The 14403-nt window shown below is 38.4% G+C and overlaps 1 protein-coding gene across 2 annotated transcripts in view; it reads right to left on the bottom strand.

The window, feature by feature from the left end:
• mpped1 (metallophosphoesterase domain containing 1) overlaps nucleotides 1-10204 on the bottom strand; it is a 99265-nt gene extending 89061 nt beyond the window's left edge. For both annotated transcript variants that reach the window (XM_086146684.1, XM_086146685.1), the window contains exons 1-3: nucleotides 10050-10204; nucleotides 4824-5205; nucleotides 3287-3468 (exon numbers count right to left, since the gene is read on the bottom strand). In XM_086146684.1, coding sequence (XP_086002810.1) covers nucleotides 3287-3468; nucleotides 4824-5002 — 361 coding nt within the window. In that variant the 5' untranslated portion in view covers nucleotides 5003-5205; nucleotides 10050-10204. The remainder of the gene's footprint in view (nucleotides 1-3286; nucleotides 3469-4823; nucleotides 5206-10049) is intronic.
• Between the last annotated feature and the right edge of the window lie 4199 nt (nucleotides 10205-14403).

Raw genomic sequence — 14403 nt, 5'->3', positions numbered from 1 at the left:
GAACTAAACATTGCTTACTTGCTTAATAAATTAGAATACCATACTTAAATCAATTAAACCAGGCACCTGCAACACTGGAGGGAAGTTGTGTTTGGTTTATCACTGCCCAAAACACACATTGATATATTTAAGGGGTTAGGGCAGCAACATTGTGTATAGATGAGGTAACCTGAAAGAGATCGGTGACAAAGTAGTTGCCAAGTCGTTGTTGGAGGTGAGATTGTAGCGAGACAGCATATGATGGTGGTTGTAGGATGACTATGGTGACAAGGGGCATCAAGAGGACAAAGGCAGAGCAGAGGACAAAATGGTGGAAGCTGAAAAGGGAGGATTGCTGTATGGTTTTCAGGGAGGAGTTGAGAAAGGCTCTAGGTGGTCAGGGAGAGATCCCAGATGATTGGACAACTACAGGTAAGAGACGGGTAGGAGAGTACTTTGTGTATCATCTGGAAGGAAAGTAGATAAGGAGACTTGGTGGTGGAATGAGGAAGTGCAGGAGTATATACAGAGAAAGCGGTTTGAAAAGAAGAAGTTTGACACTGAGGCGACTGAAGAAAACAGACAGGAGTACAGGGAGATACAGCGTAAGGTAAAAAGCTAGCAAAGGTAAAACAAAGGGCATATGATGATTTGTGTGCCCGGTTGGACAGTAAGGAGAGAGAGAACGATCTATATAGGTTGGTGAAACAGAGAGAGAGAGATGGAAAGGACTTACAACAGGACCGGGTGATTAAGGATAGAGAATGAAATGTATTGATAGACACAAGAAGAGTGATGGGAAGATGGAAAGACTACTTTGAAAAGCTAATGAATGAGGAAAATGAGAGAGAGGGAAGGGTAGAAGAGGTGACTATTGTAGACCACAAAGTAGCACGGATCAATTAAAGTGACGTGAGGAAGGTATTGAAGAGGATGAAGAGTGAAAAGGCAGTTGGTCTTGATGACATACCTGCGGAGGTATGAAAGGGTCTAGAATAGGCAGCAGTAGAGTTTCTTGCTAGATTATTCAACAGGATCTTGGAGAGAGAGAAGATGCCTGAGGAATGCAGAAGTGTGATGGTGCCCATTTTTAAGAATAAAGGGGATGTGTAGACTTGCTGTAACTATAGAGGGATGTAGTTGATGAGCCATACAATTAGTTTATAAGTTATGGGAAAGAGTAGTGGAAACTAGAGTGAGAGCAGAAGTCAGCATTTGTGAATAGCGGTATGGCTTCATGCCTAGAAAGAGCACTATAGATGCAGTATTTGCGTTGAGAATGCTGATAGAGAAGTACAGAGAAGGTCAAAGGGAGCTGCATTACTTTTGTTGACCTAGAAAAAGCATACCACAGTGTGTTGAGGGAGGAACTCCAGTACTGTATGAGGAAGTCTGGAGTAGCAGAGAAGTGTGTTAGACTGGTGCAGGACATGTATGCTGTGAATCAGCCAGAATGAAAAGAAAAGTGTACAAGACAGTGGTGGGACCAGCGATACTGTATGGTCTAGAAACAGTGAAAACTACAAAAAGACAGGAGGCAGAGCTAGAGGTTGCAGAGATGAAAATGCTATGGTTCTCTTTGGGAATGACAAGGATGTACAGAATCAGGAATGAGTCCATTAGAGGGACAGCACATGTTAGATGTTTTGGAGAGAAGGTCAGAGAAGTTAGACTGAGATGGTTTGGTCATGTACAGAGGAGGGATTGTGAATATATTGGTAGACTGATGCTGGAATTGGAGCTGCCAGGTAGGAGGTCTAGAAAGAGGAAGACCAAAGAGAAAATTTATGGACACAGTGTTGGTGTGAGAGAAGAGGATACAGAGAATAGGATTAGATAAAGAAGGTTGATTCGCTGTGGGAACCTCTGAAGGGAAAAACTGAAAGAAGAAGAAGAAGAAGAAGAAGAAGAAGAAGAAGAAGAAGAAGAAGAAGAAGAAGAAGAAGAAGAAGAAGAAGAAGAAGAGGAAGAAGAAGAAGAAGAAGAAGAAGAAGAAGAAGAAGAAAAAGCTATATTCATGTCCACCCTTGCCAAATGTACAGACTGTTCAAATTTATCTCCACTAAAAAATTCAACATGGAAAAACAAGATCTGTTATGGGATGAATGAGAATTTTAATATATCTTGATACCAACATATTAAGTAAACTGATGTAAAAACTGCACTCTAGCCAATATAAGACAAGTTTGACATTAGGTGATTATTTCCATACTCAAATGCCAGGTGTTTGCTGAGGAAGTGTGATATATTGGGTTCCATTTCTTGGTGATTATGTGTGATTGGCTCAGAAAAAAATTAATTCCAGTATTTTAATGGTTGAGGAAAAGCACTGAAATAACAGGATTACGTGGCAGGTGCTGTGATTTGAATGGGCTCATGGAAATCTTTTTTTTTTTCATTTTGCACATGCCTTACAGAAATAGGTGTCTTATTTAACATAAAGCATTGTTTAACAAGCATTTTTTTTTTTTTGCTTTTACTTTACATTTCTAGTTTTAACTTTTTATTTTTTGATTTGTCTATATTTTCTTCTTTTTACCTTAATCAATATTTTTCCCCAAAGTTACCTGTTGTGAATCTTGTGGGTAAAGATATAGTTTATATCATTACTAACAGCTGTATTGAAAAACAATTCTTTACCTAACAGGAAAAAACTGAAATACATGGTTAAGGAATTGATAACTGACCAAGTAACTAATCTCTATTCCGTCATGAAAAAGACGGAAGGCCAAGCACTGAGAGGACTGACTTTTATGTTGAAACATGTATGCAAGTTAATAGTAACGTAATAGAGAGCGAACACGGTTGAACCTCAAGATCTCTTTTTAAAATGTAATGGTTTTGACTTTGAACTGGAACAATTTGCAGAATATTTCTGAAAATATGGAATGAGAAATGAACAGTATAATTCTATTACCTGGATATTAAATGAAAGTCATAGCAGTACATTGGATTAGAATGAAAAAAAAAGAACACAGCTTTTATAGAAAAGGAATTTAGCATTGCCACATCTCTCTGGCAGTGGATAATTATGTGGATCGTTCAAGAACATGTAATAAAATTGCCGGTTCAATAATCCTACCAATGACTCCATCTGTAAAATAATCATTAATACATAAGGTAGTTCTCATTACACATATTCTGGAAGCTACAAATATATTAAATATGAATATACAAAAATTCATATACTACATATGTATGTAATTACAGATTATCAGTACACTTAAAAATACTTTTTTCTGTGTGATGTATTTAAGAGTATGTTAGCAAATACAATACAATAAACAGAAACTATAAAGATGCTGACCTAGCCAGTCGTTGAATTTCTTGACCTCTGATGGCAGCCCCAGCTCAGTGAAGTCCCCAGCATGGATGAACACATCTCCATATGGCATCTGGATAGCATCAGTGCGAGAGTGTGTATCTGAGATACACACAAATCGGGTGTATCCCGGTGGCTTGGGCGTGTCATGAGGCATTGCATCCACCCTAAACCATCAAGCAGAAGAAGTCAAAAAAAAAAGATGAGGGACAGTAGGTAAAAATGGGGTTACTGTAGCTTTAGTTGGATTCAAATAAAACAAAAAAACAAAATCTCTGGTACGGGGATGACAATGAAAGAAATCTGAATTAGTATCCAGGAGAAATTCATCCCTACAGACTGAGGCAGAGGAGGAAACAGTGATAACTGAGCAGGATGAGCCATAATAAAAGAATTGTACTGAGACAGGCAGACAGAAAAAATGTGTGGAGATACAGAAAGAACAAAGTGCAGATATAGAACGAAAATCCTGTGGGATTTCCTGCAAGTGAACGGATCCTCTCGGTCTCCAGGGGGAAGTGGGGAGTTGGTGAGTAACCATGGCCCACTTTAGTGAGCTCTCTTCGAGGTACAACACCCAGCCCTGCATCCTCAGCTTCCTCCTTATCCCGAACAATGTACCAAAAAACACAATAGAGATGAGGGAAAGCTGATAAATACGCAAGTAGGACAGCTGGCAAGAAGTGTGACAAAATGACTAATAAAGTTAGAAAATATGGCTTTGTTATTTCTCCACTGCAACGGCTTTACTTTTGGCAACATACTTTTGAACAATTGCATACTACTTGTTGTAATGAAAATTGAATCATGCATGTATTTGGGTTTTTTTCCACTGATGCTAAAGAAAATCATGAACTACATCCTGACACAACATGTGTGAGCATATATATGTGTGTGTGTGTGTGTGTGTGTGTGTGTGTGCGTGCGTGCGTGCGTGCGTGTGTGTGTGTGTGTGTGTGTATGTGTGTGTGCGCGTGTGTTAGCTTAGCTATGAGAGAAATGTTCTTTTAATGCAATGGTAATAGTAATGGTGGAGCTGGTAGTTCTCTAAAAAGAAAACTGTTGATGAGAGGTTTGATTTAAGTTAACAGCATTCTGTCCAAAAAATTGAAAACTACTCTCTTCCTCCTTCTTGCATCTTTAATATACAGTGAAAGGCCTCTTTCTACCAGTTGGGAAATCAAATCTAAATACCTATAAATGTATGAATGCCTATGTAAGCATACCTGTACACAACTGTGAAAAATTGTTAATTACTAATCAATTACCAAAGCTTTGCTCACCATTCATAAGACCAGGATTTGAAGATGTGAAATATATTACTGATATGTGATATATTAATAGACTATTCATTGTTTTCATGCTTGTCCAAATTATGTCTGTACAACAGTATCAACCCTTAAGATCCAGGAGACGAAGTTTTGCCTCATGTTTTTCTTTCACAAAATAAATACAGATTCTGGGCAGAAAAAAAGTAAGGAAAGTCAAGCAACAGGGAAATTGTACTGTCATATCTACCCACATGTGCACATGAGGTGGTTGGAATCGTCCCTGGTTGATGTTGTAGAAGGTGAAGGCCTGAGTGGGGTTTGTGCTGTATTCATCCACCTCCACTACCGTCCTGTTTCCTCGTTGAGAGTGTGACTGAGCCTGCGACTGCTGCCGTCTCGCTGCCATAATCTCTGACAGGGTGAAGGCCATAGTGCCAGGAACCAAAGCGTCACAGCCAGAGGGGAAAAAGTTTTCAGGGTAGGGACAGTACTGAGTTTAGCTGCGTGAGGTTGTATCCTTGAAATAGGCTGTCAATAGCGATGATCTGAAGCCCCTCACAAGCTCACTGTCATGGTGAGCTGTGGAGAGTACATAATTGTCTCTCGGTCCTCTTGTTCTTCTTTTTTCAGTGCCTGAGAAAATCATAGCAGAAAACAAGCTGATATGACTAATGAGTCATAATTTAATTTCTAGGTTAGCATTTGTTTGTGTTTTCAGCTGAGATTTAAACAGAACAAGCAATCATAGAAAATACTGGACTGTATCTATCAATATGTGTGAATAGAAAAGATATAGATATAGATATTTTTGACTACCTACTAACACTATTAATCCCCTTTAATCTATAACAGGACATTGTTAATTATTTTCATCTAACCAACCACAGACAAATCGTAAGTAGTGGGTGGCCACTACTTTCGAGTCAGGGGTTCCATGTTTTTCTCAACAACTTTTATTGCTCAGCTCTGGGTGTCCTTCTCACTGGAAAGTTGAAGATTTGATTTGCTGCCCCACCATCTGCAGGCCAAAGTGTCTCAAGGCAAGAAACTGAGCCCAGAGTTGCTTCTTATAGCCTGGTTAGCTCCATGTATGGTGGCTATCACCGATATTTGTGAAGGGATAAATGTTTTGTGACTGCAGGATGTGAAAGCACTATATGCAGGTACATCTCTAAAAATTAGAACATTGTGAAAAAGTTCAATGTTTTTGTCGCTCATTTCAGAAAGTGAAACTGATATAATAAATAGGAAGCCGAGTGGAAGAACGAAGAGGTGGTTTATGGATGTAGTGACAGTAATAAATGAAGATAGCTGGTGTGAAAGAAAGGATACAGAGAATAGGGTTAGACTGAGGAGGTTGATTTGCTGTGGCAACCCCTGTAGAGAGCAACTGAAGGAGAAGAAGACAGCATAGCTTCTTTAGCAATGACCTTTTGTGGCTTACCCACCTTGTGGAGGGTGTCAATGACTGTTTTCTAGACAGCTGTCAAGTCAGCAGTTGCCCCCATGATTGTGTAGCCTACTGACCCAGACTGAGAGACCATTTAAAGGCTCAGGAGATCTTTTCAGGTCATTTGAGTTAATTAGCTGTTTGTGTGACACCATGACTTTCCAAATTTGAACTTTTTCACAATATTTTAATTTTCTAAGACACAAAATGTAAGCATTTCATTATCTCTTAACCATAACCATCAATATTTTAAGGAATAAAGGCTTGAAATATTTCACTTAATTTGTAGTGATTTTATATAATATGTCGGTTTCACTTTCTGAAATGAGTAACAAATAATATTGAACTTTTTCAAAATATTCTAATTTGTTGAGATTCATCTGTATGTTTCAATTAACACTAAAGTTACTGTGCAAGATACTCTCAATTAATTGACATATACTGAGTGTTCATGAGATATGATTATACCATTAGAATATTTGTGAGGGTTGGAGCCAGTTACCAAACCTGATTTGTACCTTTGATTTTACGAAAAAAAATGAAAGATAGTGCTTCGTGATGGTTCCTTAATCACAAAGCACTATCTGTAAGTGCCATCTGTAATGCTTAGCCAGTAGGCTGACTTAAAAATTAAAAAACAAGACTTCAAATTAAGATAAAATAAATAATCAAATTAAAAAAAAAAGTGTATTGTTACTTTTGGTATTGTCTTTGTTAAGGTTGAATTGATTGACATTTCTTTATTTTACGAAACAAGTATTCTAGGACTTCTGAATATCTCAAAGTATATTATTACTGATTTATTCAGTGTTTTAGCTGATCGTATGAAAAGAATATCTTTTTTGTAAGTCTAAATTAAATCAGCTTTGCATTGTTGATTAATTCCAAATGGCTACACTAAAATTCTGCCACTTCTCTAAATTGTAGATGATTAGGATGCAAAAAACGTACCAATACAAAAAACAAAAGTCAGGCAATTTCAAAAATCACATCAAACTTCTGATCACCTTGCAAGAAAAAGAATGTTGAGCATTTCCTGAATATGTGGTTTTCTACGTCAAATTAAAATGCTGTGATACATCAATATAGAATAATGTACTAAATATATTTTCAATTTCGTGGTACATGGATAAAATTATTTTGGCTTGGAAGTACTCTCTTAACCTTATTTCGGTTCTGAAACCTTGAATAATTGAAACACCGTATGCCCTTTATAAAATACAGAGTGTACTTCATATACAAGTTTCTTTAATCGCGGGATGCATCTTCTGGCATTAGCACAAATGGAAAAACCCGGAGCTTTTACTAATTATCACTTCCATGTACTGGAGTGAACAACTATTTTTAAATATGAATCAAGAAATTGGGTACAATCCACACACACAAATTTCTGTGACGTGATGAATAGCAGTTCATTCATACTATGGTAGAAACTTGTAACATGTACAGAGCAATATTGTCAATTTCTGTAAAATAAAACTGTGACCGCATTAAATGCAAGGCCCTTTGATCACATTGTTTGAGGAGACAATGGCAAATCAGTGTGCTAGGCATGTATGAAGTGGAGCCGTATTAAGAATCAAAGCTTTTTACATGTGCTTTAATTGAATGATACAGCAACAAATTTATACAAAGTACAGTAACACAAAACTGTTTTGAATTATGTTCCATCTATAATCACACATTTACTGAAAAATTCAGTCAAACAGCTTGTTGGGTCAGATCAGTCTACAGATCAGTCTGCACTATTTTCTGTACGCCACACTCAACTTCAAATTAAGTATGATTTTGAGATAGGGTCAGATAGGGGAAAAAGGAAGCCACATTCATTGATTCCCTTGATGGATTCAGACTTTGAAAATCCCCAGAGTGTTAAACTGGAAAGTCTAATATGAGGCTAGGAGATGGGCCATAGTGAATACAGCTTTCAGCAAAAAGAAATTTGCTGAGAAAGAAATAGTGGTACAATAGCGAATGAGGCAAGGCTCACAAGTGTGTGTTGCATTTTCTGAGCTAAAGTCTGGTTCACAATGATAGAGAGCAGGCGGCAAATCCTAATTACTAAGGTGTAAATGATATATTTGTTTGTTTTAAATTGTTTTTCGTTTGACTATGATTCCTTAGATATTCTGTACCTCTCAGAAAATATAGGCTTTTCTGAAGGAAAATAAAGCAATAGCCCGTATGTTTAAAATCCTTTCAATGCCCTTCTCTGGTGTGATGTCTACTGAAACAGGAATTCGGATCTGCAGGATGCTTGTTTTTTCAGATGCTCAAGTACTGAAAAGAGTGATGAGAGGTGCTGATGTAAAGGGGAGACTGAGGTGATAATTTGGATGAAAGGTGGCCCTGGCAGAGTCTGCCTGCACGAGTATGATGTCTGCTTGCCATCTCAATTCCACATTGCCTGCAACCTGACACACTGAACAGCACAGGGTAGTGACAGATACTGAGTACTTCACACCGCTGGTGCTTGGTACGCGTAGATCCCAACATACTCTATGGATGTATTTCAAGTGGGGTATTCAGTGCATGTGCTTTGTGCACACACAAATCATGATGTGTGTGTGGTCTGTGTGCATGTTTATTTAAATATATAGCTGTCACCATGAATGTGAGAGTGACAGAACCTTAATCATCAAGTGTGAACCAGAAACATGAGCAGATGCTTGGAGATTATAACACACTATGCTTTTCCGTAAAAAATTCATGTGCTGTGTCTCTAAATTTTAAAGAAGCTACATAGATACATTCATAGATACACACACACACACACACAGACACACACACACACACACACTTACATACAGATGTACAGTAAATGTTTTCCTCGACCTTTCCCCCACATTTCCTGAAGTTATCCTCACACCTTGTTAAAACACATACTACAACAAAGGCACATTTGAAGAGATGATATTTGTATTTTGGAAGTGCATATGCTCAAAGTGAAACAGGGTAACAAGGAAAAACATTTCATAGAAACACTGCAACATATTTTGGGAAAATTGTAAAAATAAAGCAATTAATTTACACTGAAAATATATTTTCTAAAGATAATGGATTATATCAATGTCCCCCACTAAAATGAAAAGTGAGGTGGGATTATGGTTCAGGAAATACAATAATTTGCAAAAAAATTTATTGTCCCCCACCAAAATCCTACCAGTGAAGTGTTGCCCTAATTTGTTTTTTTCCTAAATATCTAGGAGAACTGCTAAATTTTACAACATCACTGATTTCTCAGTTTAAGGCTCAGCTGTGTCAAAATGTATTTTTCATGTGACCAGAAAAAGAAAAAATGCAGGTAAATTTGTGGACTTTTCAGCCCAGTAACCTATTAGACGTCAATAGACATGTTTTACAGTAGGTTTGTTCCATTACAATATTAATCAATGGTGATTTTTATCTGTTTTCAATGTTTGACTATGTGCGTTACCATACGCTTTGACCATGCGGGAGCCTTTCTAAAAATATTATCTTAATTACTATACGATATCAGTGAACACGAGATTAAGAAAACCGATGAGTAAAATTTCAGTAGTACAACGGGTACTTCTATGGTGATCTCATGAACATTTAAATCTATATGAAAGCAGCATATACTGTAGGCCTGCTACAGTAAAATACAAATGTATTGATAAAGGTAAACTTTGGATAAACACAACGTATATAATGCTAATACAGTAGATATTGCACTCCTCTATAGAGTATTCAACTTTAAACAGTTATCGATAGTCTCAGCCTTAAAATGTCCTTTTCTCAGACGAGTAGTTCATCCATCGAGTGGTTCTACCATGCGTGGATGTGTCACATCTAAAACTGATTCATCCGAGTATCCATGTAATCAACGCATTGTTGATGTTTTGGCTTATCAAGAATCGTGTGACTGCGCAACTCCCTTTTCGAAATGATAAATTCAACTGAGGTGCTGAGATTAAACCGGAAATACGCAAAATCTGGGTATAAATCATGCACGATAGGACACTTCAGCTACACGTAGCCCAGTCATGTAGAGTAATGAACCTACCGGAGTAGTGAACCTGGAGCGCCCGAAGGTCAGTGACGGATGCGTGGATGAGGATCTGTAAACTGAGAAAGAGACGCGCTGGTCAGTTTGAATGCTCACCCGTGGTGCACCGGTGCAGCATCCTCCTTCCCTCTCTCTCTCTCGCTCTCGCTCTCGCTTTCTCTCTCTCGCTCTCTGATGAGCCCTGCCCACCGTGAAGAAGATGAGGGCGGAGGGAGACGTTTTCTTTACTCAGCCATACGAACCTTGTTGATGTTTTACCGTCCCTTACAGCCATTACTGTCTAACCCTTCCACTCAACTACATGAGCAGCCAAGAACAATAAAACATGGAGTAAAATAAAATTTAACAAAGTAAATCTGGTAAACTAACACAGGTTGGACTGATTATTATTTAGCTTTACAAAACATTTTGAGTGAACGTTATTTCTGGGTTAGTTTTGGCATGTTTTCCTAAAGGTTTCTATATGATCTTGCTATGCAGTTGTGTATCTCTATTGTATTACATTGACGTCGTTTATGTGGAAATCTTGTGGCATCAACCCATGAATACATGAATGACTGGAACGCAGCAAAAGACTAAGTTAGGTAATGAAGAAATGGTTGACCATTTTTACTCAGTCATCAACCATCAGTCAATGCAGTCTGGGACAGTGACAGAGGTCAGACATGGTTATTTGATAGATAGATAGATAGATAGATAGATAGATAGATAGATAGATAGATAGATAGATAGATAGATAGATAGATAGATAGATAGATAGATAGATAGATAGATAGATAGATAGATAGATAGATAGATAGATAGATAGATAGATTTGATGAATGAAGGTAATGATAAGCTGTTTAGAATGCAGTGAACATTTACAGGAGCTTCATAGTTCAATTTGATTTAGGCCCTAATTCCACCATCATCAGAAGGCTTGGTACATTTAGGCCATTTGTCAAATTTGTCATAACCCAACACTATTATTTTGAGAAATAATCAACAATCAACAGAAATAATCAAAACCACAATTACCAACTCTGCCCACCTCTATTTCACACCATGTAACCGAACAGGAATTGATGACGGCAATCTGTGAAATACTGAAATCTTTAGCCAAATGTCCAGCTGTAATATGAGGCACACAGAACAGAATCTGGAGTGTTTGCCCCACCTGCTGCCCATTTACAGCACAACAACATGGAATGAATTTCTTCCAAAATGCCTATAAATTTGAAGGAAAAAAAGAATCTACATATAAAACAGCAGATGTTTACACAGTAAAAAGGTTGTAGCAGTACATGACGTGTTAATACTGTGAAAATTTCTGCTGACATGTATGTTAGAAAACAAAAGTATGTGTTTTTATACATTTTTATGAATATACAACTCTCGTGCTTCAGGTGGCTGTCTATCTATGCTTAGGGGGATATTGGACCAAGGTAAATTGATATTTAAAAACAAATAGAAGTAAATACATCGTTGAATGGTATGTATAGGGTAGATATTGCTACACAAATTGATAGTGTTTGACATTCTTTCGAGTATGATTAGTATCTTACTTACTAATTATTGATTGAAATTGAAGGATGACCAGTATCAAAGGTGAATATGATTAATCTCTCTATTTAATGGTTGCCTTAATCCAAATATCATTATGCAATCAGACACAGATTCTGATATACAATCAGGACATATTTTGTCTTAATTGGGAACCCTCATTACCAAGACATTATTGTCATTATTGACATTATTGACCTGGGCTCTGTCGCATTCATTTTACCCTTCTGTGCAACAGCATGTCATCTGTGCAACCCACTGGAACCTGAGAGAGATGTAAGCAGGAAGATAACACTGAAGACAGAAGTCAAAATGAGCTCAAAAACGGAGATGAACGAAGACAAGAAGAGGCAAGAGCTGGCAAAAGTCACTGGTGTGTGTGCAGCAACTCCATTGCTATGCTAACAGAGAGAGAGTGTTTGTTGTAAGGAGCTCCACTTTTTGTCATGGGCTGTTCACTATAGATTTACGAACTGCTCTGTTAGATCAGATTCTACCTCCGCAGTAATGGGTTGTTGACATCCTCCCAAGAGAGCATCCAGCATCTTTTGCATGTGGGGTTTCTTTGAGTGTGCGTCCTTTTTTTCCCCGGGGACCTTTTGTATGCTTGTGGGCATCACATTTGGCCTTAGTATCTGTTTATAACTAGAAGCACACGTGAGCTCTTTTAGCAATTTACCTTGGCTAAATGCATCAAATGCATCTGCAGAGAGAACACAGAAATGGATCCTTAGGAAGTTTTGTACGGAAGTTGTGTGTATGTCTACAAGCAGTTTGGTATCAAAGATAGTTAATCACTACTAACAGCAAGGTGCTGTGTATCTATCTATCTATCTATCTATCTATCTATCTATCTATCTATCTATCTATCTATCTATCTATCTATCTATCTATCTATCTATCTATCTATCTATCTATCTATCTATCTATCTATCTATCTATCTATCTATCTATCTATCTATCTATCTCTCTTCCCACAGTTCCGCCTCCACGCAAGGCTGCAGATATCACTGCTGCACTTGTCATGGGGATACATGGCTGCTGACTGTTACCAGCAATTAGAGAGGTCTTAAAAGCCATAGCCCCTTCAGTCTTTTTGTGCTCCTCTCATTCTTATCTATTGTCCTGAGTCTGTATGGGGTCCTCTCTTTCTACATCCTCTCTGTCTCTCTCTGGCTATGTCCTTTCCTCGTGCAATCCCTTTGCTGTTGTTCTCCCTGAGCCCATTTGGGAGATGTGTCTCCTGCTCTGCCTTCGTTCATTCCCCAGGCCCAGTGAAAATAATCTGTGCCAGGTGAAACCTTCTAACTGTTTATCAGCCAGACTTTCTGAGCCTGAGTGTTCTCATGGTACCTGCCAAGTCCTTCCTGAGTTCCCTAACCTGATGATGGATGCCGTCATTTCTGGCCACCCAGTGAAGACCTTGCTTCTGAGTTTCTTGCCCCGTCAGTGGATGGCAGCATTGTCCTGTCATGCCTCCCAGTACAGTCCTTGCTTCTTTGAATTCCCTGTCCCATTGGAGAATGCCAGCACTGTCCTGCCAGGCCTTCGGGTAATGTTGGATCCTGTTCCACTCTACCTCGCCAGTGTGAGCGAGTGGATCCTGCGTGTTGGTTAATGAATCAATAGGAGAAGATATTTAGGCTTAAGACAGCATTTAATTCAGCAGTCAAAATAAAGCAAGCAGAGCTCTGAGTCTGATCTACTATTCTCTTGCAAGCAACAAAGTGTGTCAGTTCACAAAGTCTGACAGTCTATGCTTTCCTGACCCAGTGTTTTTATAATAAAAAAAATGGAATGTACAGTTGTAGGTGTCTTCTTCTCATTGGTCGTTGACTGTTGTTATGGTCTTCTCCTCAAGTTGTGGTTTCCACAGACTGGCCCGTCATTCTCTGTCTCCTTACATCTTTTCAGTTTCTCAGAGCTGGGGCTTCAACTTATGTTCACATCACTCACCTTCTATCTCAAGAACCCTCAGTACCTACTTGTTTCTTTGTTTATCATATATGGGGTTCATCTTCTGCTTGAACCTGAGTAAACTTTTTTTTTAACTCGCGCCGTTGGTGTGGTGTCTCGTGTTGTATTTGGGTCCGTAGACACTCTCAACTGTGAACTGTTTATTGCTTAACATTCAGAAACACTGATACTTCATACCAGAGATGGTATTATAAATGCCAACGGTTGCCAAGCGCTTTTATTCAGTTACAATATCAGAGTTGCCTATATCATGCAATGCAGCCTAAAGAGGTCACAAGCCTGAATAAATGCAAATTGTTGCGTCAGGAAGGTCATCGGGTGTAAAACTAGTGCCAAAACCAAATCATTTGAAGATGTTTTGCTCAATGTTCTTATTAGCCATGCCCCACATTTGGGATGTGAGTTAGAGGAGAAGGAGAATTTCTGAAGTCTGTTAAATGAAGAGATGCAGAATATCCTCACATGTGAGAGTGGTAATTGCTGCAGGCTTCAATGGACATGTTGGTGCTGGCAAAAGAGATAATGAAGTAATGGGCAGGTTTGGTGAGGAGAGAAATGAAGGTTAATTGCACCAAAACAGAATACATATCCGTGTGAATGAGAGGGACCCAAGTGGAAAGATGTGGCCACAGAAAGTGGGGATGAAGAAGATAATGGAAGTCCAGAGAAATGGAGAGCACAGAAGAGGTAAGGAAGTACATTCGAGTGGGTTGGAATGGATGGAGAAAAGTGTCAGGGGTTATGTGTGATAAAAGAGTATTGTGGCAGGGTGAGGAAAGATACAGGAAACGAAAGCATGTCTAAACTTTATTCCTCAACCACATAACAAAAC

This window comes from Fistularia commersonii, chromosome 5, assembly GCF_037954325.1.
Source record: "Fistularia commersonii isolate RoL2024-O1a breed Wild chromosome 5, RoL_Fcom_v1.0, whole genome shotgun sequence".
NCBI classification, from domain to species: Eukaryota; Metazoa; Chordata; class Actinopteri; order Syngnathiformes; family Fistulariidae; genus Fistularia; species Fistularia commersonii.
Note: the sequence above shows the minus strand (reverse complement) of the source record. Positions and strands in the feature narration are given on the sequence as shown.